Genomic DNA, 25025 nt, shown 5'->3' with positions numbered 1-25025 from the left:
AAGACATGAGTTTTCACTAGATTATTTGACATAGGAGGAAGCAAATCACAGTGGGGTGCAAATACACCATATTAATGAGAAGACAGAGGCAGGCAGCACAGGAAACTTCCCAAGCATCATTGGTTAACTGCACAGGCAACTCAGTTTTCTGTGTGCAGAAGTATTTGTGATCTAAACATGAACACTTCAAGGGGCTTTTAGGGGAAGCTGCTTGTGCTGGTAACCACACACCCAAATTATCTCTAGGTAAAGACACAGACCTGTGCATTAGCCAGGAAGACCAAGTCCTCCTGCACAACTCTAATAAAAGGTGGGAAACAAAACCAGTACAGGGAAGAGTGCTTACAGAAGTGTGATTTCCCAGTATGGAAAATAAAACAGGCTTTGAGCAGCAATGTACATCACATAACTCACTCATCAGTGGCAGCTCCTCCATTGCAATGATCTCAGCTGGCTTCAGGCAACCTTGAAAGGGAGCTTCTGCTTCTCCTATCATTTCATGAGGCCAGTGTCCTTTCTTATGCTGAAATCCTGGAAACAGAAATTCTGTCACTCTCACCAGTGTAGACAATAACAAAACAATGTGCTGGGAAGCATCAAGAGACAGCACTCCACTTTCTCTCCCACGTGCCACACTTCTATTACTCCATTCCAAATGTCCCTGTTCCTACTTGTCAAAAGGCGCCAGAAACCTTTGGTTGTCACGAGATGGAATAGTTTTGAAATGCCAGATTATTTGGTTGGTTGATTCGTTGTTGACTGGGGCCTGCAACAGTCAGCTCTTCTCCACTGGACAGGCAGGAGACTCGACGTGAGTCTTGCAGGAAGCACCAGCGTGTTGGGTCAGACGGGGCAACTCCACTTCAAGCCCAGAAAATGCCTCTTCCTCACTAACACCGGGACTTTGCGGGCTTTATGGCCCAAAGCAGCTTGAACCTATAGCAGTGAGCGCCTGAACCCATTCAGGTGGAGCTGTATATTTTCACTGAATGATCGCCACTGTCTAAAACGATGAGGGAATTATTTGGCGTGTAAGTCAGTCCTATGGGGTAAGAAAGCCCCTGGCTAATTAGAGGCTTAAAGACGGGAAACTCCTCAGGCTTCCCTAAGCATATCACAGCCTGGCTACAGACATCTGTTACTATAACGCGATCCTCTTTGTCAAAGGCCACGGCCACCATGTATATTCTGGCGGGGAAGATGAGGTCCAGACCAAAGGTGTCCATCTGGGTGATGAAATCCATCTCCTCGCTGAATATCTTCACCCGAGTGCTGCCGTTGTTTGGTCCCGGAGCTTTCAGGTGCTCTATGACCGCGACGGCACCCGAGGTCTGGGAGACTGCGACGCCTCTGGGGCTGACGAGCTGAGACTGGATCATCTGACACTTCTTCAATTTCCCCTTCTTGAAGTCGGCTGTCAGGCGGTACAGGGTGCCAGCCTCCGAGTCTGTCAGGATTACTTCGCCCTTGGGGGTGGCATCCAAGCCCCAAGGCAAACAGAAACCTTCGCGGACGGCCAGGACCCCCCTTCCCTCAAAATCAAAAGCCTTCACGGAGCGGTCGCCGCCGTCGGTCACCACCACGTGCCCATCCGCCGTCACCGTCACATCCAGCGGGTATTTGACGTCGTTGTCCGCGTCCCCCCTCTCCCCGAACCGCTGCAGGCAGGACCCGCTCGGCCCGAAAACGTGGATCCTCTTCTTGCCGTCGTGTGCCACCGCCAACCGCCCCGACCTCCGGCACGCCGCCACGCCGGTGGGGTTAACCAGCGACCCCCAGCCGCCCAGCGACAGCCGCGGCCCGAGGCCCGCCGCGGCCGGCCCGGCGGCCCCGCCGCTCCTCCCGCCCAAGGCTGAGGGGATGCCGGAGCCGGCGGGGCCCAGCAGCTCCAGCAGCTGCAGCAGCGGGCGGCAGTCGCTGGTGTCGGCCGGGCCGCAGGCCCTGCGGCAGAAGGGACACTCCAGGCGCCGGCGCTGAGGGCCGCCCAGAGCCCACACGCAGCCCTGACACAGGACGTGGCCGCACGGCAGGTTCCGCGGACGCCGCTGACCGTCCGGGCCGTAGCGCTCAAAGCACACCCGGCATTCCAGCAAACCCAGCTCCGCCTCGTCCTCCGCCGCCATTCCCGCCGCGCCGAGGGGCGGCCCGGGGGCGGAGCGGCCCCTTGGCCTTCCCCCGCCCGCTGCCGCGCCGCTCCGCCCCCGGGCCCACCCCCGCGCTGCCGGCAGTGGGGGGGTCACCGAAAGGCGACCCTGGTACGGGTGCAGGCGCCTCGGGAGCCCCCCAAACCCGCCTGCACGCGGTCCTGCGGCCCTGATGGAGGGCAACCCGCTTTAGCAGGGGGTTGGGCTGGCTTTTGCGCACCCTCCCGTCTTGGTGAACCCCTGACACCGCAATCACCCCTGACATTGCAATTGTACCTTTCCCGAGGGTTGCTTTCTGGTTCTTTTTCAAGTGAGCTGCCAAGGGGAAAAGGCTTTCCGTGGACCCTGTCACGCTAGGAGCCCCGGGGCGGTTTGCCTGCTTGTACTGTGCTCTTGAGGGAGGGCGCAGCACACTCAGGAGCAGAGGCGTTTTCTCCCTGTTTTCTCCCCTTTATTGTAACCCAGTTAGCTTCCCTCCTTTCTTTACTGCTCAAGGATAGTTCTCCCTTGTTGGAAAGAGATGCATTTTTTAAATGCTTGTTTGTGCACAGAGTTGAAGAAAAGTTCTGCAAAGGCAGTTACAGGGGAGAGCTGAGTAAGCAAAGTAGCATTGTTCTGTATGCTGAAGCCTGCTTTAAGCGTGCCCCAAAACGTCTCATTTTTAAAAGTGAGATAGAAATAAAAGCAAGATGGGAAACAAGTGATTCCATTTTAATCAAGCTACAAACTTTAGTATATAGAGCACCTCCAGAAAATAATCCAGTCCCCACTGTCTGTGTCTGTCTGAGAAGTCATCGAGTTTTTCAAGACACTTGATGTCACAGTGGTTGCCTGAAAAAGAGGGAAAGAGTAACGTCTTACTGAATGATCAGTCACTGAAAAGTGCCAGTTGTCAGTTAAAATCCTATCCACAGACTTCCTCACAGTCCCTAACACAGTGACACAAATGCACTGGGGAAAGCCTATCTGTCTCTTTAGCGTTGGGGCGTAACTCTCCACGTGTCTTGGGTTTGTGTGGTGGGGTTTTTGGTAGCAGGGGAGACGCTGCAGTGGTGGCTCCTGTGAGAAGCTGCTAGAAGCTTCCTGAGCTGCAAGTCAGACCCAGCTCTGGCCAAGGCTGGGCCAAATGGGAACCTCTGCAATGGTGTATTTAAGAAAGGAAAACCTGCAGCAGAAGGAGTAAGTGGGATGAGAGAGAAGCCACCATGCAGACCGCAAGGTCAGTGAGGGAGGAGAGGAGGGGCTGTGCTGCAGCAGAGACTTCCCTGCATCCCGTGGCGAGATGGTAGCTGTCACCCTGCAACCTGTGGAGGGTAACGGTGAAGCTGAGATCTGCCCTCAGCTCGTGGAGGGCCCCACGCCAGAGAGGGTGGCTGCTCCCAAAGGCTGTGAATCTGTGGGAAGGCTGTGCTGGAGCAGTCTCCTTCTGAAGGACTGCAGCCTACAGAAGGGACCTGTATTGGAGCAGTTCCTGAGGAGCTGCAGCTCGTGGGAAGGAGTCACGTCAGGGAGGTTCCTGGAGGGCTGTGTCCTGTGGGAGGGACCCCACGCTGCAGCAGGGTTAGAGTGTGAGGAGTCCTCTCCCTTGAGGAACGAGCAATACAGACAAGGTGTGATGAACTGACTGCAGCCCCCACTCCCTGTCTCCCTGCACAGCTGCAGAGGAGAAGAGGTAGAGCAACTGGGAGCAAGGCTGAGCCCAGGAAGAAGAGAGGGCAGGGAGGAAGGTGTAATATCAAAACACATCAGGAAGAACTCCAAAAATTCAATTCCCACCATAATTTCAAGTTTCATTTTGATGGATCTGAGTTGTGCATTCAGCATTTACTTCATGTAGCATGTTATTCTTCTTTGGCTACAACAATCTAGCAGAAACTGTGCCACTGGTATGCAAAGGCCGTGTTCTAAACCCAGGGTGGCTGCTGATGAGGTGCAGAGAAAGACAAAACAGGGGAATGGGAGTAAGGCTGCAGCTACAAGAAGAGATGTCAAGGGCGGGGGGAAAGAGATAGTCTCTTGTTTTCTTCGTATTTTTTGAAGAGCTGAGAATTTTCCTTGACAGCAAAATCCCTGTGGCTACATGGTATTTGTTTTCTCTGTTATTTATCCATGCCTCCACCCTTTAGATAAGAAGCAGCGACTGTCCATCACTTGTCGCAGGGTGAGGTGGAACCTGACAAACACGCTGATGTGTTTTGGAGCAAATTCCTAAGGGTTAGCTAAAATACTACTCACCAAACAAGCTTTTAATTTCAGATTCAGGAACATAAAAAGGTGGGCCTGAAAGAAAATGGGTGAAGCTGGTCAGAGAGAAGACACGGGAAGAAGACAAACATTTCTAGCACAGCAGGAGCGCCAGCCCCATCGCTCACAGCTGGGCCCTGGCGTGTAACATCTCCTGCAGGAACCAGAAAACACCATGCTCAGGAACTGGTGGCACCTTGGTGGGTCACCAGACAGCTTTAGCTGTTGCTGCTGCATCATTTCCAGGCTGCAGCCAGGGCATCCACTTTGCCAGAGGACACAAAGGTGCTGTGGATACCACCACTCTCAGCACCCTGTTTCAATCTGTCCAACAATCTCTTTATACTGCAATGCCATAATTAAAGATAAGAGCTGAATAATGTGACAGGGAGAGCAGTGAATTAAACTATTGTTACTTATGATAACAAGACCTATGTTTGTTTCAGGGCTAATTATGCTGAAGAGTCCAAAAGCAGCCAGACATCTCTTTCTTTTCACAGCTAATAATTAACAACAAAAAAATCTTTTCAAATAACTCAGACTTTGGCATGGAATAGAAGCTATAAAAGGGAAAAACTAACATGGTTTTACAGAATTTCACCTCTCCCAAGCATATTCCAACCATAGCACTGGCTGGGAGAGATGCACAGTTCACTTTTCCAGCTTCGTTGGCGTAGCCACACCTCCAGTTTCATGTCACATCTCCACTTACCCTCAGCGTATCTGGATGCTAGAGAGGAAGCAAATTCAGTCTCAAGCTTGGTCAATGCCTAAAATTTCTAGCACACAGTGGCAGAGGTGTGATCAGCTGATAAAAAAACCTGCAGAACATCCTAATTTTATCTGCCACATCTACACAGTGTTTGTATTAAAGCATGAGCCGTGCAAAGTTCTCACCTTTGTGTTTGCTGGGATCGTATGAAACCGTGACGAGGAGATAAGAAGCATTTTTCTCCATTAGGGTGATCATCAAACTGACATAGCTAAAAGCAGAAGGTTACATTTTGGGACTGTACCAACATTCAAGCAGAATATTCAGCAGAAGAGGTAACATGTATTTGTGTGCAGAGACAACGTGAATGGAACTGCACAGACACTAAGCAAAGCTCTGAGTGGATCTCATGAGCATGAAATTCAGGCTACACTGAAACACCTCAAGTAAAGGTTATTGTTTAGGCCACAAAAACAAGCACTGCTTTATTTTTGCATGTTTATCTCGAAATTAACAGTCAAATCAAACAGCATTCTTCTGCCACAGTCTGGGATACAGTACACAATGCAGTACTGATCTTTTAAAGTCCTTGGGAAGTCAAGATGATGTATCTAACTAAAAAGTCCTGGGGGTAGGGTCAAACTGCATTTGGATTGGCTAGAGGCAAGAATGAAAAACTGTAATAAGGGTAAGTGAGGGGGGAAAAAAGAACAGATGCTCTGAAAAGGAAATACTAACACTCAGCTGAGACTTGCAGCTCTGCTTCTGCTGGGTTGGAGCAAACCACGTGTTTTGCCACCGAAAGGCACCTGAAGGAAGCTCACAAATGTAGAGCACAGTACTCATCAGAAGGTGCTGATGCTTGTGATAGAGAGAACTTATGTAGGTTAATCCTTTAAATGTGAGGACTCATTAACAAGTGACAGGAGGAAAAATGTATCACTGCATCCATTAAAGAAAAGGCAGTAATGAAGCAGATTTACTGACCGCTGTCTGTCGCTTGGATTCACGGCTACTAGAGCTCCTCTGTCCCAAACCCCATCAAACTTGCCAACTACTGAGCTGGAGGAAGAGGAGAAAAAAGCTTAAAAATACTAAAAAGGCACATTCATCTTTATTCAGACACTTCTCTGAAGTCACAAGGCCTGTGCAGATTCCCTGCTACCTTTTTGTTCTGTTCCAGTATGTTCATGACCCCAACCAACATGATCTGATACCCAAGAGCTCCCCACGGTACACGGCCCTGCTGTGACAGCAAAGAGGTGCTGTAACTGCTCAGCATGTCCCCGTTATTAGAGGGTGCTGAGACAAGTTGGGGATAAAGGAAAGTAGCTTAAAGATATTTGGGCTATAAGCCTGAGGTTTTGGCAGTCTTACTCTGCTGTGACCCTTGAGGCAGCACTAGCATGTGCTCAGCGTGCCAGTAGTACTTGGCCACCTTCAAAACCCCACCTGTGATTTCAAGTGTGGGATAAGGAAGATGCCTTGTTGCTTCATTGTGATTGAACTCTGCACACCCAGTAATTTTAGACACCTTAATTCCCAGCTACATGCCCAGGACAGTTAGCTTCAGCGTGTGAATTATTTACAGTAAGGAAGCTAAGTTACACTGCCGTTTGCCTCACCGCTTCCATTCGGCTACAGATGTTAGTTTTGCTCCTAGATATGCTGGCCAATGGCTTCAGTGGCCACTCAAAACCTGCCAGTGGCCAAGACAGTTTATTGATGGGTGGCAACAGCAGTCAGGGGGACACTAGAGATATTTGGCACTGTGCATTACCTTGCTGCCTAGTGGGAGGGCGTCAGAGTCCAATTGCATCACCTCTTTCTCCACTTCTGCACTGGCTTTGGCTGGGATAGAGTTACATTTCCTCACAGTAGCTTGTATGGTGCTATGGTGATTTGTACCCAGAATGTTTTTGGTACTGCCAAGCAGTGCTTGCACAGTGTCAAGGCCTCTTCTGCTCCAGCCAGGCAGCAGGCTGGGGGTGCACAAGAAGGTGGGAGAGGACGCAGCTGGGATAGCTGATCCCACTGACCCAAGAGCCATCCCAGACATTAGGATGCCGTGCCCAGTAGTGGGAGACTGGTGTGGGGATGCTGCCTGGGAACTGGCAGGGCACCAGCCAGTTGGTCATGAGCAGTTGTTTACATTTGCATCCCTTGCCTTTCTTGGTTTTTATTTTCCTCAATCTTTGTGGGTTTTTCATTTCCTTACTTAAAAAATTATCCTTTTTATTATTAATGTGGTTTTACCTCAACTCACAGCTTGTTTCTTGCTTTTGCCCTTCTGACTGTCTTGGCTGTCCCACCATGCGAGGAGTGGGCAAGGGGCTGTGTGGTGTTTAGCTACCAGCTGGGTTTTAACCACAACAACTCCCCACCCTCTGGCCATTTCACTGCACAGCATTGCTAAGCCTTTGGCATCTAACCTAGAAGCTGATCCTGTATTTCCCACTCTGCCATGATGAGACATGATAACACTTTTAAGCCCTGACTTCTTTTAAAGTTTGCCAAGAGTAAGCATCTAATTTAAATAACCAGCCTCTTAAATGAAATGACATCTTTAAAGAGGCAGTTAAACATGCAGTGGGCACGAGAGGGAGAAAGCAAAGTCTAGTGGGGCAGGTGACAAACTTGATCTCTGAGCCTTGGAGGCTGTTCTCTGTCCAAGTCAGTTGCGAGTCTCTAGGCAAACCTCTGAAGTTTTTGCACTTGGTTTTCCTTCCCAGCTTTAATCTTGTCTAACTGGAATGGTGGCAGTGGCTTCACACAGACACTTCAGCTGTTTTACTCTCCACCTATTTCACTGGGGCCTACAGACATGGTAGGCTGCAGCCAGCCTCATGCTGTGTGTGGCCCTCCCCTAGTCTTGGGCTTCTGGTTACCCAGAACTCAGGACCTGCTGGGTGCTCCCTACCCGTCTGCACATCCAGTTTCCTTCTGAGGAGAACCAAGCCACAGGGAAGAGGTCAAAAGAAGTATATGGCTGTCTTTCATCCTGGTGTGGAGCCAGGATGAAACTAAGGTGTTAGGAAGCGCTCCTTCTGGGTGTACCTTTCCCTGTGTCACTACCCCATCTTTTAGCTCTACCTTGTCTCCTGCTATGTGTTTATATGGTATGTAGCACCAGGGAGCAGGCTAGGTACTGCAGCAGATAAGAAAAATTAACATGCAAAGCAGAAATACACACATCTGCAGAAATCCCACTGGATTTAAGCTGTAAAGTTGTGCATTTCCATCTTTGCATACATTAAGTCATTTAGGTTAATTCAGGGGTTTGTGTTTTCGTTGTTTTTTTCATCTTGCAGCCATAGTTGCATTAGGAAGCACAACTGTTGTGCAATATAACTGTTTTACATATGGCCCAGAGCTCCTACCAAGAGCAGTCATTCCTGTTACTCTTTAACTAGCAAGAGTCTTTACAATGCCTTATTCTGACAAAGGTCAGGAGCACATCTAGTGCCAGGCTACTGGAGATCAAAAGGATTTGTTAGCAGGCCAGCTTCAGCACGAGAGAAGTAAGTTTAACTTCCATAATTGCTGGGCAATTAATCAAACTGTCTGTACAGAGAAACTGGAAGAGTGTGTGCATTTTTCCACTCAGGTAGAGAACAATACTCAGGTAAGCAATCCCTGGGCAACTTGTCAGCTCACAGCAAGGGGGATTTATAGGGATCTACACAGGAAGAAGCTGCACTGCAGGAGCAAGAGGGGAAGAAACCAGGCGATATCTGCAAAGTCCCAGTCATACACAGCCCATCTGTTGCAAGGCAGGACTAGTTATAGATACAAGCTATTCAAACCAACTGGAGTCAGCTGCACCAGCAAAGTCTTAGCAATGGTTTATTGTCTAAAAAACTTTGGACTTTAGTAATGAATATTGGCTTTCTCCAGTTTATGTAGATTAAAATGAAGGATCATACAGCAAACATCATGTTCTAGTGTCCTAAAAAGCCCTAAAAAGCCACTCAGGTTAAGGTGAAGACTTATTAAACAGCTATGGAACAAATCCTTGGTCCTGATAGTTGTTTGTATGAACAACACTCAAAACTTTACCAAAACCTTTTCATCTAGGGAAACTAGAGGAAGGAACTACAGTGGAGGACTCTTGGGCACCTTCAGCTTCCTATAAGGTACATTACAAACCCAGAAACAGGCCTTTCTTGCATGCTCCCCACCTGCCAGCTACACACCAGCAGACTCAGTCTAGGTCTGAGGGTGTTTTCAGCAGATTTAAATATGCCTGTTACCAACGTCACTAGGAAACTTCCGAGGACAAATAAATATGCCAGGTGCATTACTGCCCAAGGCAGAGTCTTCTATGCTAGAGGCTGGAGACAGTCCCAAGTCCTCCCAGTCTCTGAACAACTTGGTAATGTTCAAACTTCCCCCAGCAGCTGACACTGGAGCAGGAGGTCAGGTGAAAAGCCACCACCAAATCTGAGAAGTGACACTTGAAGCCACAGAGCACAATGGGTAGAAACATTTTCCAGGAGTCAGTAGTGTGGACTGTATTCAAGTGTTTTGCATTTCCTGTTGTGTTCTTAACTAAGGAATAAGGACACTTTAGGACAAAAAAAAATGCTTCAGAAGACATTAGTAAGTAAAGCCATGTTGGCAAGACACTTGCAGAGACAATGATGTTACGTAGTCACAGACATTGGAGTGATGAGAGATACTCTAAGTCTGCTGAGAAAGGTATGAAAGCAGGGGACACAAAATCAATGGCTACAGCTTACCCATGCATATGCTAGTCAGTAGTTTGGAGGAAAAGAAATTTAATTAGCACTTAGTTAAAGGAAAACTTGACAAAGGCAACACCTCTGGGTAGGTTCTCTTTTACTAAGCTACTCTGAGTTAGGGATTGCACTGGGGTTTTGCATTGTAAAATCTACCAACACCATTAAAAATAGTTTTACTGTAAAAGCACATGTTTTTTTTCTGTAACTATCACAGGATGGCCTAGAACAAGTAGCCTATTGAAAGATTGTTAGTTGGCATCTTTATCTAATGGTCAACATCAGACAGCTTTTGTTGGAGACTGGCTGTTCACATTTCTCATACAAGTCAATGAAAGTTTTCTTGACACAGCCTATTCCAAACCTTTATGGCTGATTCAGATACAATATGACAGCACTAATACACGTTTGAGTATAGACAATTGTAAAACATGCTGTGTATTCCTACCTGGACAAATGGTAAATACTGCAGCAGTACAGGGAAATGTTCCCAGAGGTACTCTATAATAAAAAACAAAGGAAACAACAGTCATTGGCAAACTATCTTTAAATAAGCACTTACAAGTGTATTTTTATACTTTATACCTTAAAGCACACACATGTACTACTTGGAAATATACACTTAGGTGTACTGGGGAAAAAACCATGAGAAACAATTTCAGTTTTAATTTCCTGAGGTGTCTCTCCTGATCTCCTCCAGAGAGCTTCTGATCTGTCAAGGCTTGCAACTCTCCAGTTTTAAAATACATTAACTTTACACTCAGAAGCCTCAAAGGAAGAACATCTTGGTCCAAAACTACAACTCAGAGCTTCCTTTTAGACCTCTTCAAGGGAGGTGAATGATTACCAGTAAGACAGAGGCATAACAGCAGAATGACTAGCTTGCTCAGTTATGCCTGCACTGCATCATTAACCACACCAGGTCATTCAACAACGTAGGAAACATACCTGAAACATTTTTGCTCCTGGAATCTCTGGGACTAGCTCCTCACAGTAGGGCAGACTGTGTTCTGTGAAAAATTCCTTCAGCGCTTGCTCGCTGACTTCCACACCAACGACGCTGTGTCCCATGTCTGCCAGCCTGCACACAGCAGAGAGAGGTCTCAACTCAGGCCCACGGGTTGAGCCACTACCAAATGTATCTCTCCCATGCAGCATTTATTCATTAGTGAAACCCTGGCTTTAGAATACACTGATATGTCTAATCCAGACTTTCTGGAGCATTCATTTTACTGATCACCTCCACTCTGTGATCTGAAAAGTTTGCACCACTCAGCTGAGAAGCATTTCACAGAACCCCAGGGGTTGTAAAGGCCCTCTAGAGCTCATCCAGCCCAACCCCCTGCTAAAGTAGGTTCCCCTCAACCAAGGGGTATAGAAACATCTCCAGGTGGGTTTAGAAACCTCCCGAGAAGGAGCCTCCACACCCTCCCTGGGCAGCCTGGGCCAGGGCTCCCTCACCTCAGCACCAAAGTTTTTCCTTGTGTTTAAATGGAACATCCTATGTTCCAGCTCGTGCCTGTTACCCCTTGTCCTGTCACTTGGCATCACAGAAAAAATACTGTCACTATCCTCTGGATATCCACCTTGTACATATTTATCAGTAGTCACAAAGTCCCCTCAGCCTTTACTTCTGCAGGCAAAGCAGCCCCAGGGCTTGCAGCCTTTCCTCCTCACAGAGATTTACATGGCTTTGTTTCGATTCAACTGACTATTCATTCCTTTCTATGAATTCGATGCAAACAAAGGTGATTACACAGAGAAACCATCCACTTCAGCTGCTAGCAGTACCGCGTTTTGCCCTGAGCCGGCCAGGGGCTGAGGCAGGCTGCTCACCAGCAGCCACCAGCAGAGTGCAGTGACCTCTCTCCTTACCGCTGCCGCAGCAACCTGCAGGCTGCCTCCGAAGTGGCTACAGGGATAAAACCTGACAACTGGGACTAAGACTCTTTGAGGATGCAGTTCAAGCAGGGCTTTTGTTGGTTTATGTCCCCTCTCTCCAAGAAGAGAAAAAAACATTGGCCTTAATGATAAATATAACCCACTCAGCAAAGTAAAACCAGACACATACAAACCAGGAAGTTACATTCAGCCCAAATCATTTCAGTTCCCAGTGTGACGTGCCACATGGGCCCTTGCAAATGTGCTATGGCACAGCCGACCTCACTGCAGGCAATTTAAGTTGGCACTACTACCAAAAGAAGCTGGGGTAAGGGCATAGCTTCAGCCATGGAGAGCCACAGACTCCACAAGCTGAACATGAGATAATCAGGAAGACTTTCAGCTCAGTCCTTATCCACCCCATTTATGCTACTACACAAAACTCCAGCAAATAAACCCAAACTTCCTCCTCCCTCCAGCCTCCAGTGACGCTGCTTTCCTACCAGGGCAGATGCCGCACGTTTCCATTGGCCAATATAAGGTTGGGAATTCCCCCTCCCTCTCCTTCCCCACATCAAATAACATTGTTACTCTTATGATCTGGGCTTTACCATTTCATCTCTAGGGCTTTACCACAGAGTGGGAAAAATATCCTCAGTCCATTTCTGCCGTTTAGAAGAGCATCCAGGTACTTCTGGAAGAGCCTGCAGGAGAACAGACACATTGGCACATTAAAACGCTGGCACATTAAAAGCCAAGTCACTATGCAGGTCATGCACAAACTCCATGATGGAGCATAAGTTCTTGGTTCAACTTGCTCTGGAAATAAGACCCTAAAATAGAAACGTTCATCTTCCATTTACTGAGAAAGTAAATTTAAGTTCTGTTAGACACGAACACGTTTCTGTTCTAGTTTTGGCTTGTTTTTTCAAGTAACCCACCCACTTCTAAGGGCCACAACACACAGATTGAACAGAAGAATTATTCAACTTCTTTATCAATAAAATCACTTTTACAGGTTTTAAAAGTAAGTTTTATTGGTTGAAAGACTATCTAATCAAGTTTGCTCTCCTACATCCCTGGTTTTCAGTGCACAGCCACTGCTCCAATGCCCTCTGTGTATTGTTTTAGGCCTGAGTTTCACAGCTTTTAGCCAAGAGATCCAGGCTTTATAATTCAAAACCTGATTCAAAAGTCCTAAATTCATTTCAGTCCTTTCTTTTCTCTGTCCTTTTATGACAAACAAGTCACAAAAACACGGACATTTATTGTAGTTCCAAGCTGTGTCTGTGTAAAAGACATTCCCTTCTGTAAATGCTCGTTTCTTATCAACACTTTTTTCAACGAGCCAAGACATTTGTTTCCCAGCATTCCTTTAAACAGCTCAGGCAGAAGAGCCAAGTCACCTACGGATGGCCTTGCTCCTTGTGAAACCCAGTGTTTCCCATCTCCCATTTGCGCAGCCATTCCTCCTCGGTCACCACTCTGTCTTTCTGTGGCTCTACGTCAGAGCCTGCCAGGCCCCCGGGCGCCTTGGCTGAGAGAGCCATCGTCCCCAGGGACTGCTCGGATCTGTGAAAAAGAGAGAAACATTCCCCCCTCCTCACTGAGTAGTTTGGAACCGGCTCGTCCTAGACTCAAATAAAAACTTGGTCCTGTTTCAGCGATTGCAACTTGTCGAGGATTTAAACGTAGCTGTACTGAGTGCGACAGAGCATGCTCGTGCTACCGATGGCTTGGGCTAGGCTTCTGTTCCCCGCCGTGACGCCTGCCCAAACGCGCCCCGTTAAGAAACGCCGGTGACCTCCCGTTTCGCACCCGTTTGGAGGCACCGGCTCCATCGCCCCGGGGAACCCGGGGGTGGTGACCGGAGGCCCGAACCCGCGGCCGCTCAGTAAGCGGCAGATGCCGACGCTTTTCTCTCTCACGCGCAACCCGCGGGGCGAGGAGCGGGGCCCCGCCGGGGCTCCGCGGGTCCCTCCCGGCCGGTACCTGCGCGGCGGCGGCTGCCGCGGGGCGGCTGCGGGGCCGGGGCGGCGACTCGCGCCCGCCCCCTCGCTACGCACCGCCGGGAGCGGAAGCGGCCGCAGGAGGAGGCGGGCTGAGGGTGCACGGCACCGGCGGCGAGGACGAGGAGGAGGAGGATGGCGGCGGTGAGTGAGCCCTTCCCTCCCTGCAGCGCCCGCCGCGGGGCCGCTGACCCCTCTCCGGGCGGCGGGGCAGGTGCGAGCGCTGCCCCCGTCCTCACCTCCCCGCGTCTCTCTCTCTTCCTCCTCCTCTCTCTCCCTCCCTTCCTTCTTTCATTCCCCCTTCTCCTCCCTTTTCTCCCCCGCTGCAGCTGTAGCAGGAGGCGGCGCGGACACGCGTGGACGTGGTTCCCCTGCGCTGAGGTGAGTGCCAGCGGCCGCCCCCCCTCGGGGACCCCCCCTCGGGGACCTCCCCTCCGGGGACATCCCCCGGGGACTCCGCCTGTCCCGGGGACGCCGCCTCTGGACCCCGCTGCCGGCTGTCACGGCCGCCGTCGCTGCGGCGCTGGCGAGCGCTGGCCCGGGGACTGCGGGCCCTCTGTCAGCCGCGGCTGGCTGGGCGCCGGCGATTTAACCCGGCGGCGTTTTTAAAGCCCTCGGTGCCCCTTCTTTACCAGAAGCTGCTCTCGTTTCGGCTGTCTCCGTTTCAGTGTAGGGGGGTGGTTTCCTTCTCCCGCTCCCCAAAAGCCAGATTTGCCGTCATCTGTACAGGTAAACCCCGGAAAGCTCCCCCAAACAGGCCATGTGTTACCGACAGATGAAGCGCTGTCGGATGTGACAGCACCTCTCTTGCCTTTTAAAGGGCTTCTTTTCTCAGCTGATAACATCTATAGGATGCAGAGTCATGTAAGGCTTAGTAAAGTACGCAATGTTTGCTTGGGGTTTTGGAAGGGTTGTCTTTTCTTTCGGGAGGGGAAGCGGGGACCAAGTGTCACACAACTGGAAGCAATGGACTTGCTTACAGTTATACACATAAGCTGATCTCATTTTCTTTCTCCCTCCCTCCCCCCATAGTGCTGACAGCAAGAATGGGTTTGTGATTCTGTACCACTGGCCTCTGTCAAAATAGGAGGCCTCTCTGAATCTTACATGTTTTTTACCAACCTTGTTAGTGCATGAGAACCACCACCTTTTCCTTTTCCTAGCCCTGGATGTGCAATGGAACAGCTGCAAGTCCTTTTACCTTGTGGGCCAAAGGGCCTCGTGGCAGCGGGCTGCAATCGCCTGGTAGTCACCAAACTGAGCGGCGCGGTGCCTTGCTCAGCGCCTGGGTAGTTTGCAGCCTCTGACTGTAAAGGCAGTAGCATGTAGGAATGATTACCTGAGTGTCAGAAGTGAAAGTGCCCCTGGTCCAGAAGGAAAGCCCCTGGTGAAAAAAAGCTGCCGTTTCCTGGGGTGTTGCGCAGCAGTTTAGGGAAATCTCATGTAAATGAAACTGGTTGGTTTACCTTTCTCTGCTCTCCAGCTGCATCCACCCCCAGACAGTGGTAAGTTATGGTGGATTTTTTTGGTAATATGGGATTTTTTAAGGGATTTTTTTAGGTAATAAAGACTGATTTAATTCTTTCTCCCCACTCTTTCTCTAATTGGTTATAATTGGGTGGGGGTTGCATAGAAAAAAGGAAGTTCTTTTTTATATTGAGTTATCTGAACTAATTTTTCACTTAAGTGGGTACCATCATGGGATTTCCCTTCCCCTCCCAAATCAGTTTCTTCTCTCTTGAGAAGACAATGAAGCACAATTTACTTGCTTTTCATCAGCTTCATTTGAAAACCTTGTAAAAATGCCCCTTTCTCTTTCTGTTACCTTCACTTATAGAAGAATTCCCAAACGAAGCTGCTGCCCCCATGTCCATCGCTGTCAGCTTGAGCAAGGAAGATGCAGCCTGGAACAGAGAGAGTTGAGAAGCATCAAGTATATTTAAAGAAATAAAATACAAGCTGATCCTTGTTACAACAAGATACCACTCATGATGCAGTTCTGTAGTATAAGGGGTTTATTTCAACTTCCTTGCTGTGCATGGCGCAGTGCGTTTAGATTTGATTCTTCCTCTAGGCTCTCTATTTGTGTTTTACTCCCTGCTAAACAAATGCCTTTGATACTACCATTGGAAATCTGCTTTCCTATTTCCTGTGGCACATTTTCTCACACTCTGGGCTTTGCAGCACATGTGATAAACTCTGGCCCTTTCCACTTTCCCACTGATGTACTCAAAGACCGCTGTAGAGCTCTCCCGTGGCATAAACCTCTTATTTCCTTTTCCAGGATGCTTACCAACAAAGTTTGGACTATTTCACTTATAGTTGCAGTGCAGCTGCACTTTAGACTTGAAATTCTGATGTACAAGTCTCAAAACTGGAAGTTCACCTGGTGTTAAACATCTCTTCAGTGCCCTGTTTGGAAAAGTGCTTTATGGGGCAAATCTCACGCTCCCGATAAATCAGCAGTTAACGGGATGAGTGTTACTCAGAGCGGTATTTCAGTGCTTGCATTAGGAGGTGATGTCTGTTCACGTTGCCAACTCACTTCCAGCTCAGGTTCCAGCAAATGGGATTAGTGAAATCCAGGGTATGCTGATCTGGAACAGCCTCTCAAGATGTACTCAAGGATCTAATCTTAACTCCGAATTTAGTTTAAAATAGCAGCGTTGTTCCCTTCCTGTAACGCCTCATTCTCATTTCTTCCTGAATTGATTAATAGGCAAGCTAACCAGATTCTTACCTAGGTGCCTGACAAAAGTGGTGTTAGGAGTGGCTGTACTGGTGATTGGGCAGCTCTGCAGAACTCAAGCAACTTCAGTTTTGCCTTAACTGCTGCCTACCCTTTTTGTTTTTCTTGCAGATCTAATAAATACAATGTCAACTGGAAGGGTACGGACCAAAAAAAAGGCATGTTCTTCAGACCAGTCTCCAGACAACCTTCCTCTGAGGAGTTCTGGAAGACAGGTACTTAGAGTCATTTGAAAACACTCAGGTTCATGCTCTGGCGGGTTTCATTTTCTGTTGACATTTATAAGGAAAGCAGGATTCAGCGTGGATAAGTTAGGACGTGGAGTACTTATTCAGAGAGAGGGAGAATGAGTTAAGTCTCTGAATAAGTTGGCAAAGTGTCTCATTTGTGAACAATATAACCTGTAAATACTGTGTTAAAAACACAAGCCCAGATTCCTGTATGGCCAGACAAAGCTGTCTGCCCTTCCAGCCAGAGGCCCAAAGCAACATGATACATGGTAACTCTGAGGCCCAGAGGAGACATTTGGTTTGCAGCTTTGTATCTGGAGTCCCAAAAAAGCCCCAAGACTACTGTAACATTTTATTTGAGGTGCAGACAAGATTGCCAGTAGCTAATGTCAATAAGCATGTGAAGAAGAGGTTTTCTTTTTCTGAAGGAGGCATAGACTGAAGGCATGAGGCTTGACTCATTAGCATGTGATCGAGCTTAAAATACGATTTAAACTGAGCACTGCTTCAGTGCCATCAGTTAGACTAAGGCAAGACATATTTAGCTTTCAATGATATTTCCAGCCTTACTGGGATGGTTGGGTTTTGGTTTGTGGGTTTCTTGGGGGTTTTCTTTTTGTAGAACAACTGACCTACTTTGCCAGCTGTTTCATGCTGCAGCAATTTCACGATGGAGACAACAATTTTCCCTAGTACCGTTGTAACCGCTTGATGCTGCCCACAACTTGCAAAGCTGTCTGAGTGCCCTTGTGTAGAAGATGCATTTGTGTCATTTCTGGTCAGGTTTCAGCTGTTCTTTGTTAGGTGAAGAAGAAAGCGGCTGAAGCAGCAGATGATGATGATGAGGCATCAGAGAAGAAATACCGAAAGTGTGAGAAAGCTGGATGCACCGCCACGTGTCCCGTTTGCTTTGCCAGCGCAGCCGAGAGGTTTGGTTCTTTGTCTGCATTTTCCATGCACTTTTCTCAACTTGCAGCTGAAGTTTAGGATCCTAACTCCATTCTGAAAAGATCCCTTCATTTCTAAATGTAAAGGGAGAAGGAAAACATACTAATAGGAGTCTTGAGATGCCAGCGAAGTGTCACAAGTTATTCCTGTTGTAGATCGTTTTCTACTGTGCAAGCTGCTAATTCAGATATAGAATATCTTTAGAATGTGCTGCTTTATGTTATTAAGGGTGTGTTCTGGAACAGGCCTTGCTTCTGTGAAACCCAGAGCATATTAGTGTAACCTGAGGAAGCTCAACTTGCTTTGAAGCTGGAAAATGAAGCTCGTTTCGTGCAGAAAGTCTTTGTCACTCTTCCATTGGAATGCTTTGCAGCCTGAGATGAGCTTCTGACCTTCAAGTCGTAGGTCTTGGGAGACAGTCATACTTATTTGAGCTCTGTTCTTGGGTTGTCTGTGGCTTTCTGTGTATGTGCACTAGTCCTTTTGCGTTGTGACCCTGGCAATGCACGACACTGGCAGGGCATATCCGCACTTGGCAGACTGTAATGATATCGCATTGGTTAACTGAGACAAACTTTACTTGGTTTCCTCTTCTTCCAATGACAGGAAATAATTCAGTGCTCCATTGAGCTGTCTGTGTGATGGCAGGAGGTCAGTGTATTCTGGATGTTATCACAGGGAAGCCAAGTGTTTTGGCAGGTGCAGAAGAGACTTGTAGGGGAAATGAGCACCTGGGAGATGGATGTTGGTGATAGTGCATTTTTTATTTAGGAAACAATAGCTACTGCTTAGTCATCTTTTTGAATTGTTATTTTAAGGTTTTGTTTCCCACCCCACTCCCGAGTACATACTTACCACATGGTTTATTGCAGATGAGATCATTTCATGGCTATTTCAGTTGGTAGCTTAGGTCACTGCTTTTTACCTCGTGCTTTTTACCTCATGCTTTCCTCTTGAACCATTTCATTGAGTCTAATGAGAGTTTTCTAAGGGAAGAGTGATTGTTTTCCATGCTGAAAAGAATCTTTGTCAATGGATTTTTATTTCTATGAGTACTAAAGTAGAAATGCCCAGAATGTGTAACTGCTTCCTTAGGGTTTTCTCTCATTGGGTTAAAATCGCAACCAACTCGGTCACATGAACAAGAAAACAGGCAACATGTGGTTTTTGTTCAGATTTGCCTTTCTAGTTTTGTCAGTTGCTCTGGGGATGGGATGTTCTAATGGCTTATGCATCAATTGATCACACTTGCAAGAAAAACACTAACTCAACTGATCCCTCCCACTCCTGCACTAATATTGGAACCAAATGGAACAAAGTAAAGGAACTGTAAGTTCCTGTGCAGAGGGACTTTTGTCTTCTTACACATGAGCAAAATGCTCAGTGTGTCCCAGCACATATTGTAAGGGCAGATGTGTTTTGTGCTCAGGAAACGGCTGCTTCAAGGGGACCACAGACGGGCTGAGCTGACCATTGTTAGCGGGAGGGTGCTGGAAGCCAGGCCAACTATAAAACTGCACATTGTGTACATTTTGCCTCCTTTGCAGCTGGGGTTGCTTAGTGTGGATACTGGAGATGTCTGAGGCAATTGAAATGATACTATTGTTATTTGGATGACTGCAGTGCCTCGTGCAAGCCAGCCTTTATGAGTGTACCAGAAAGCCCTGGCTCCTCCTGGATACTGTGTCCACGTTCTAGAACGTGCTACTGTCAATAGAAAGATTTGCTGCTTCTAAATGGATCATAAAAGTCTTTCTATGTCTCCTGCATTACAGATGTGCTAAAAATGGGTATACATCCAGGTGGTACCATCTTTCCTGTGGGGAACACTTCTGCAACGAATGTTTTGACCACTATTACCGAAGGTACATTTGCCAATTAAGGTCGTGCTTTTTCGGTGCTTATTAGATCTTGTCAGACCTTACGACTGTTGAAACACCTTGTAAATAATGGTAGTACAAAGTCTAGTCCTCTGTGCTTGCTGTATTCAAAGTGAGGCTTAAATACTGGTGCTAAAACTGCAGGTGTTGTATGGACTAGTATAGTAACTGGTTCCTTCACAGCCGAGCAGACCTGCCTGCAGTTATTCTGAACCTTTTGTCTTTTTAAAAACAACATTGGTGAATTTTTAACTTTGGAGCACAGTTTTAAGGAAATCCCTTTACCTTTATAGAGCAAATTGACTTTACAATGTGAGTTCAGGAGGCTGTGCCTCTCTGTAACATCAAATCACTAGGCAGCTTTAACTCTTGCAGCTCGGTGGCCGTGAAGACTCTGGGTCAGGCTCACGAAGTGCTTTCAGCTCCGAGCTCTTTCCCACTTGAGTGGGTGTCCAGCTTGACTAAGAATTTGGGTTGCTTACAAGCTCAGCAGTGTGCCTCATTCCAGGCCTTAGACAGCAGGAAATGTGCTCATAATCAAGGGGACATAGTGGTCAAATGCAATTTATTGCTATCATAAACCACGTGATTTTCTTTTCCTTTTAAAAGGAAAAATCTGAGACTCTCTGCAGCTTTATTTCTGTGTCCTTATATAAAATGCTTAATTCTGCTAGAAATGAGCTGGATATTCAACCTTCTGACTGCTTACTGTTTTCTTTTTTCTCTGTCTTTCTTAGCCATAAAGATGGTTATGAGAAATACACTGCCTGGAAAAGGATTTGGACAAGCAATGGTAAAAGTGAGCCCAGCCCAAAAGCCTTCATGGCTGATCAACAGCTTCCTTACTGGGTAAGGAGGAGGGTGATTGAATTGTGTGTATTTCAAGTTCTGATGTTCCTGATGCTGGATATTCAAGCAGTAGGTTAGCTGAGTTGTTTTTTTTGTGAGGGTTTTCTAGTATTAGACGACTATGGAAGAGCTCAAGATGATTATTGGGATCGGCTCTTCCATTGTTGGAGACCTTGTCCTTGCCCCACAAAGAACAACCCTCTGTTGCTTTTCAGTTTAGTAGCTGTGTGATGTTAGGTAGAGTATGACTTGGTGGGGAAAAGGGAGTGTGCCAGCTATAGGAAAGTACGAGTCTGAAAAACTTCCAAACCAGCTGTTGTGTTTCCCCAGTAAAGAGAGCAGAAGAAGAGAGACTGGAGGGAAGTTTGGTGGTGGTGGAGGGCTGGTGGTTGCTTTTTGCAGGAATGCTTGCAAAACCATCTGGAGACCATGGTCATTTGGTGGTGAGTTTATTTTGGAGTTAGATTCTGTGGAGCAATTCAGACTTACAGGAGATGGGCACAAGGTTTCTGCATGCTAAATGTCTTACTTATGACCTGAGGATTACATGAGAACGGATTTAACAATTAGATTTGCCAACTTCCTCACATCTCCCTGCTTTCTCATTGGTTAGTTATGCTGCTTTAATCTTATCTGTAATCAGACAGCAACGAGTGAAAACATGTTTGGTTTTTGACTTGTAGGTGCAGTGCACAAAGCCAGACTGTGGTAAATGGCGTCAGCTGACAAAGGAAATCCAGCTGACACCACAAATAGCAAAAACCTACAGATGTGGTATGAAACTGAACAATTCCACCAAGGTAACACACGAGAGTTTTGCTTGTGTTGAAACTAAAACCAAATTGATGTTTCTTGTTTGCAGACATTAGTTTGTTCTTGTTTGCTGCTCAATGTTTTTAATGGCAGAATGGTTGGTTGAGGGCCTCGAGAGCTCCACAGCAACAAGCCTACAAGCTCTTTGGACTTTTTGTTTCCTGAGTGGATGTGTCAAGAAAGAAGCATCTGGAGGATCTCTGCACACTCAGTTGTAAAATCCTTCATTCTGGAGCTATGGGAAGGTTATGAGCATGTACAAAATAGAAGCATACCAAAGTGATTATTGTTTTGTTTGGCCATCCTTCATTATTGAGGAAAGCTTTTGAAAAGAAATCAATTCTTATGGATTTCTAGCAAATCTGTCATGGGGCTTGACACAAAACCTTTCAGCTTTGGCATGAAGAGAACACCTGGAATTTGAAAGAGTCCTTACAGTGCCAGAGAATCTATGAAGTTAAAAACAGAACATGAAAACACTGACCATAGGAAAGCCAGAAGGGTCAGCATTCAGTCTTGACCGTGATAAAGACACTCATCAGACACCTTTGTTTTTTTAGACCTTAGACTGGAAAAGTCTCTCTGGAAAATGTGACATTTAGCCAGAACTTTTCTATACAATTCCATCTTTTTTTCCTATTTGTTTCAGTGTTCCACTTGGTTTCAGCCACTGAATGTGTATTTCAATGTCTGAAACTAACTTAACAAATGAGAAACATTCTCTGGGGTGGTTTTGCTTTGTGTTGTGTTTCTTAACTATGTGTGTCTCTGCTGTTTATTTTTACCAACACAATCATTTCTGCCACAGAAGGGTAACACTAACACATTTTTGGCTTGGTTTTGTTGAAGTTTAAAGAGCTATGTCACGGACAAATGACTTAGTTTTATATCTTGTTTTTGTTGCACAGCTTCAGAATAGCTTTGATACCATTCACTTTTCTTTCAGGCTGAGGGCTCAGACCAGTGTTCCATGCCTGAGGACTTGGTGAGTAGTGGCTGTTGCTCCTCATTTGTCCTAGAATATGAAAGCAGTCTTAAAGCACAGCATGTTTCTTTCATTTTCTTGGTCCTTTGACCAATTATGGTGGTATTTATGCATTTTGCTGTCAGACACTATTTGCAACAGAGCCTAAGGGCCTTCTGCTTTCTCATCTTTTTCCTCTTTTCCCTTACCATAAGTTAACTTTCAGGTGGTTAGTGGTGTCTTTTGAGTTGTGGCCTGTGATTCAAAGTTTACTCCTCACTCTTGTTTTTGATTGGGCAAACCAGGATTCAGTTGCCAACTTCCCAGTAAACCTCCCCATCCTAAAATTTCCCTGTCTTTCAGGTGGTTTCTATCTTTAGTCAAGCTAATCTCTTTTTTGAAGACCGAGAGAGAACAACAAAAACATGTTTTCTCTCTCCTCTCCCTCATAATTCAAAACCAGACTTGATGTCTGTTGGTGTTTCAATGGGTTTATGATCATGTAACCCCCGCCCCCAATTTCAGATTGGGTATGATCTCAAGTTCAATAAGCCCTTGTTGACAAGTGTACCTGAGGTATCTCTGTCCCAGGAAACATATTCAGGCTTACTGTTGACTCTAGTAGGAGCTTTGTGGTTTTGTTTCCTTAATGCATGTTTGACTTGTAAATGAAGGCTGAACCATTAGTGTTTGTTACAGGTTCAGAAGGTCTTTGAGTGAAATTGATTAAAAAAAAATCCAATCCAATGAAACTGATGAGTTAGTTTAGACTTTTCTAAGTTCATGTTCCTGGATGCATAAATGCTTGTAAATGATTTATCAAGGGCGTGATAAGGCATCAATGTGTTGTCGCGGCACGTCTCACCCGTTTGCTGTCCACGTGGCTGTGGAGTTCAGGAGGTTTCAGCTCCGTTTCTGAGGAAGAGGTTAATGCTACAGGTTTTCTGTGTCAGGCTGAGGAAGGGGAAAGAGGGAGAGAAAAATGTCTTTATGACTTGCAATTCTGAGATTGGTACTTCTAGTGCTTTTTGGTCTCAGTCTTGGCGGGGCGGGTGGGGAATTGGTTCATTTTCCAGCGTTTTCAAAGTACTGACGTGTTCTCTTCTCCCCTCTTTCCTTCACTTCTCCGCTTGGCCAGAGAGTGGCTGAAGTTTCAGACCATTGGTGGTACTCCATGCTCATACTCCCTCCTTTGCTGAAAGACAGTGTGGCAGCTCCCTTTCTAGCTGCATATTATCCAGACTGCGTGGGCATGAGTCCATCCTGTACCAGCACTAATCGGTTACCTGGTGAATCCAACCTTGTGAAGTTAGAGCACTTAAAGAGCGTGCCTAATTTGACTGGTAAGGGCCATCAGCAGGGCTCTGTGGCTTAAATAGGTGCGAAACAATTTTGTCTTGTGAGTTTATAAGGCACCAATGCTCCTGATTCAGCAATACTGTTTCTGTTCTCAGCGCTAATACACGCTGTCTGTGTGACTGCCTCTGTACTTCTTCCTTTGTAAGATAAAGGTACTGCATTGTGTAAGGCATTTCTTCAGGGAGTATGCACAGACAGCACAGGCTTTTTCCTTTACTACCTGTCATTTGTTTGTAGAAATGGGAAATGAAGGTGATGGTACTTCAAGATTGTTTGCATTCTTAAGGAAACCAAGATCTATCAAAACAAACCGTGATTCGGCTGCTTTTGGTGCTGTGGATCTTTGGGGCTTTTGTTTCTTAAGGCATTCAAGGATTTGATTTCTTAAGGCATTCAGATTCTCTTTAGGTTAATGTGCTTTTTTTCTGCTAATGACAGCTCTGATACTGACAGCTTGGGAGTGTGGATCTGCACATTAGGTCAGGTATGGAGAAAGGCAACTCAGGACTCCCATACTCAGAGAGAGTGCTTTGAGGGAAGGTCAGCTTCTGTGTTGTCTTAGCAGGCTTTGCTCTTCTTAGGTGCTGTAAATAAATCTGTTTGTCTGTTCAACAGATATTTATCTGCTTAACAAACAGAAAACTTCATTACACAGAGCTACCAATACTGCACGTGGAAGGTGATCACTTTTAATTACTAGTTCAGAGTACTCCACGAGTCTGTGCAGTGAAGCTGGAGCTCCTGTTCCTTGCTGGACTCATCACGGTCTTTGAGGGCACATACTGTTTCTCTGACAAAAGTAAGCTTCAATAGGCCCAAGACTATCATCAGGTAGCAGGACAATAATTAATCCTGGACAGCCTAGAGAGGGGAGAGTAATATAAATGGTTCTGAAGGTGGCTAGAGGCTGGAAAGCTTCGTTGCTGGCTTATCTGTGTGAGGTCAGTGGATCATCTTAGAGGGAAAAAGATGTGATGAAGATATGATGGAGGATGACTAGTTCTTGGTGTGTCTTTATTCAGTTGCAGGCATGAACAAGTATTTCCAGCCTTTCTACCAGCCCAACGAATGTGGGAAAGCACTTTGTGTGAGGCCAGATGTCATGGAACTGGATGAGCTCTATGAGTTCCCAGAATATTCACGGGACCCTACCATGTACTTGGCTTTGAGAAACCTGATTTTGGCTCTGTGGTACACAAACTGTAAGGTAAGAGATGTTAATTTGTTTGGTTACAAATAACAGCTACTTTTGGGGGATGTGGACTCTCTTCTTAGGGACTGAACTCTTTACTTAGACGTCTCCTCATGCACTAGAAAAATTGCCCCTGTCCTTTTGAGAATCCCTGCTAAGATTGGCTCTCTTGGCTTTGGGTTTTGTTATTGAGATGGGATTTTTTCTGAGTTCTGATACCTAGGAGCTTCTTTTGCAGTAAAACACAAAAGTTTTTAAAGCATTCAAACCCCTGAGTCTGCCCAGCTATTAACTTCTACAGAGATGCTT

General features: G+C 46.6%; 3 protein-coding genes across 8 annotated transcripts in view; 1 reads left to right on the top strand and 2 right to left on the bottom strand.

The window, feature by feature from the left end:
• The window catches only part of NHLRC1 (NHL repeat containing E3 ubiquitin protein ligase 1), a 43169-nt gene extending 41042 nt beyond the window's left edge, over positions 1 to 2127 (bottom strand). For both annotated transcript variants that reach the window (XM_061994791.1, XM_061994790.1), the window contains exon 1: positions 415 to 2127. In XM_061994791.1, coding sequence (XP_061850775.1) covers positions 963 to 2123 — 1161 coding nt within the window. In that variant the 5' untranslated portion in view covers positions 2124 to 2127 and the 3' untranslated portion in view covers positions 415 to 962. The remainder of the gene's footprint in view (positions 1 to 414) is intronic.
• Positions 2128 to 2834: 707 nt separating this feature from the next.
• TPMT (thiopurine S-methyltransferase) lies at positions 2835 to 14476 on the bottom strand. Of its 3 annotated transcripts, none has more exons than XM_061994792.1 (9): positions 14365 to 14476; positions 13134 to 13295; positions 12335 to 12427; positions 10791 to 10923; positions 10291 to 10343; positions 6088 to 6162; positions 5286 to 5371; positions 4380 to 4424; positions 2835 to 2975 (listed from the first exon to the last, which is right to left on the bottom strand). In XM_061994792.1, exons 2-9 carry the CDS (start codon positions 13271 to 13273, stop codon positions 2860 to 2862), a joined length of 741 nt encoding a protein of 246 aa, XP_061850776.1. In that variant the 5' UTR covers positions 13274 to 13295; positions 14365 to 14476; the 3' UTR covers positions 2835 to 2859. The 3 variants fall into 3 exon arrangements, with proteins under 3 accessions (XP_061850776.1, XP_061850778.1, XP_061850777.1); XM_061994794.1 differs by lacking the exon at positions 14365 to 14476 and adding an exon at positions 13716 to 13836; XM_061994793.1 differs by lacking the exons at positions 2835 to 2975; positions 14365 to 14476 and adding exons at positions 3153 to 3728; positions 13716 to 13772.
• Positions 13812 to 25025, top strand: part of KDM1B (lysine demethylase 1B) — a 26068-nt gene continuing 14854 nt past the window's right edge. Inside the window, exons 1-11 of one of the 3 annotated variants that reach the window (XM_061994786.1) lie at positions 13812 to 13876; positions 14062 to 14113; positions 15570 to 15650; positions 16593 to 16696; positions 17516 to 17640; positions 19435 to 19524; positions 20277 to 20388; positions 21072 to 21188; positions 22148 to 22186; positions 23304 to 23508; positions 24547 to 24731. In XM_061994786.1, coding sequence (XP_061850770.1) covers positions 15599 to 15650; positions 16593 to 16696; positions 17516 to 17640; positions 19435 to 19524; positions 20277 to 20388; positions 21072 to 21188; positions 22148 to 22186; positions 23304 to 23508; positions 24547 to 24731 — 1029 coding nt within the window. In that variant the 5' untranslated portion in view covers positions 13812 to 13876; positions 14062 to 14113; positions 15570 to 15598. Of the gene's footprint in view, positions 13877 to 14061; positions 14114 to 15569; positions 15651 to 16592; positions 16697 to 17515; positions 17641 to 19434; positions 19525 to 20276; positions 20389 to 21071; positions 21189 to 22147; positions 22187 to 23303; positions 23509 to 24546; positions 24732 to 25025 lie in introns of those variants that run through there. The other 2 variants (XM_061994788.1, XM_061994787.1) reach the window with 2 other exon arrangements.

This window comes from Colius striatus, chromosome 4 (assembly GCF_028858725.1).
Source record: "Colius striatus isolate bColStr4 chromosome 4, bColStr4.1.hap1, whole genome shotgun sequence".
NCBI classification, from domain to species: Eukaryota; Metazoa; Chordata; class Aves; order Coliiformes; family Coliidae; genus Colius; species Colius striatus.
This window is presented reverse-complemented; position numbering and strand designations above follow the sequence as displayed.

Coding starts and splice junctions, on each gene's coding strand:
- TPMT (XM_061994792.1), bottom strand. CDS start 13,273: ATGGCTCTCTCAGCCAAGGCGCCCGGGGGCCTGGCAGGCTCTGACGTA. Junction 10,924..12,334: donor AAAGCCCTAGAGATGAAATG/GTAAAGCCCAGA, acceptor TGCTGTGTGCAG/GCTGGCAGACATGGGACACA. Junction 10,344..10,790: donor CAGGAGCAAAAATGTTTCAG/GTATGTTTCCTA, acceptor TTTTTATTATAG/AGTACCTCTGGGAACATTTC.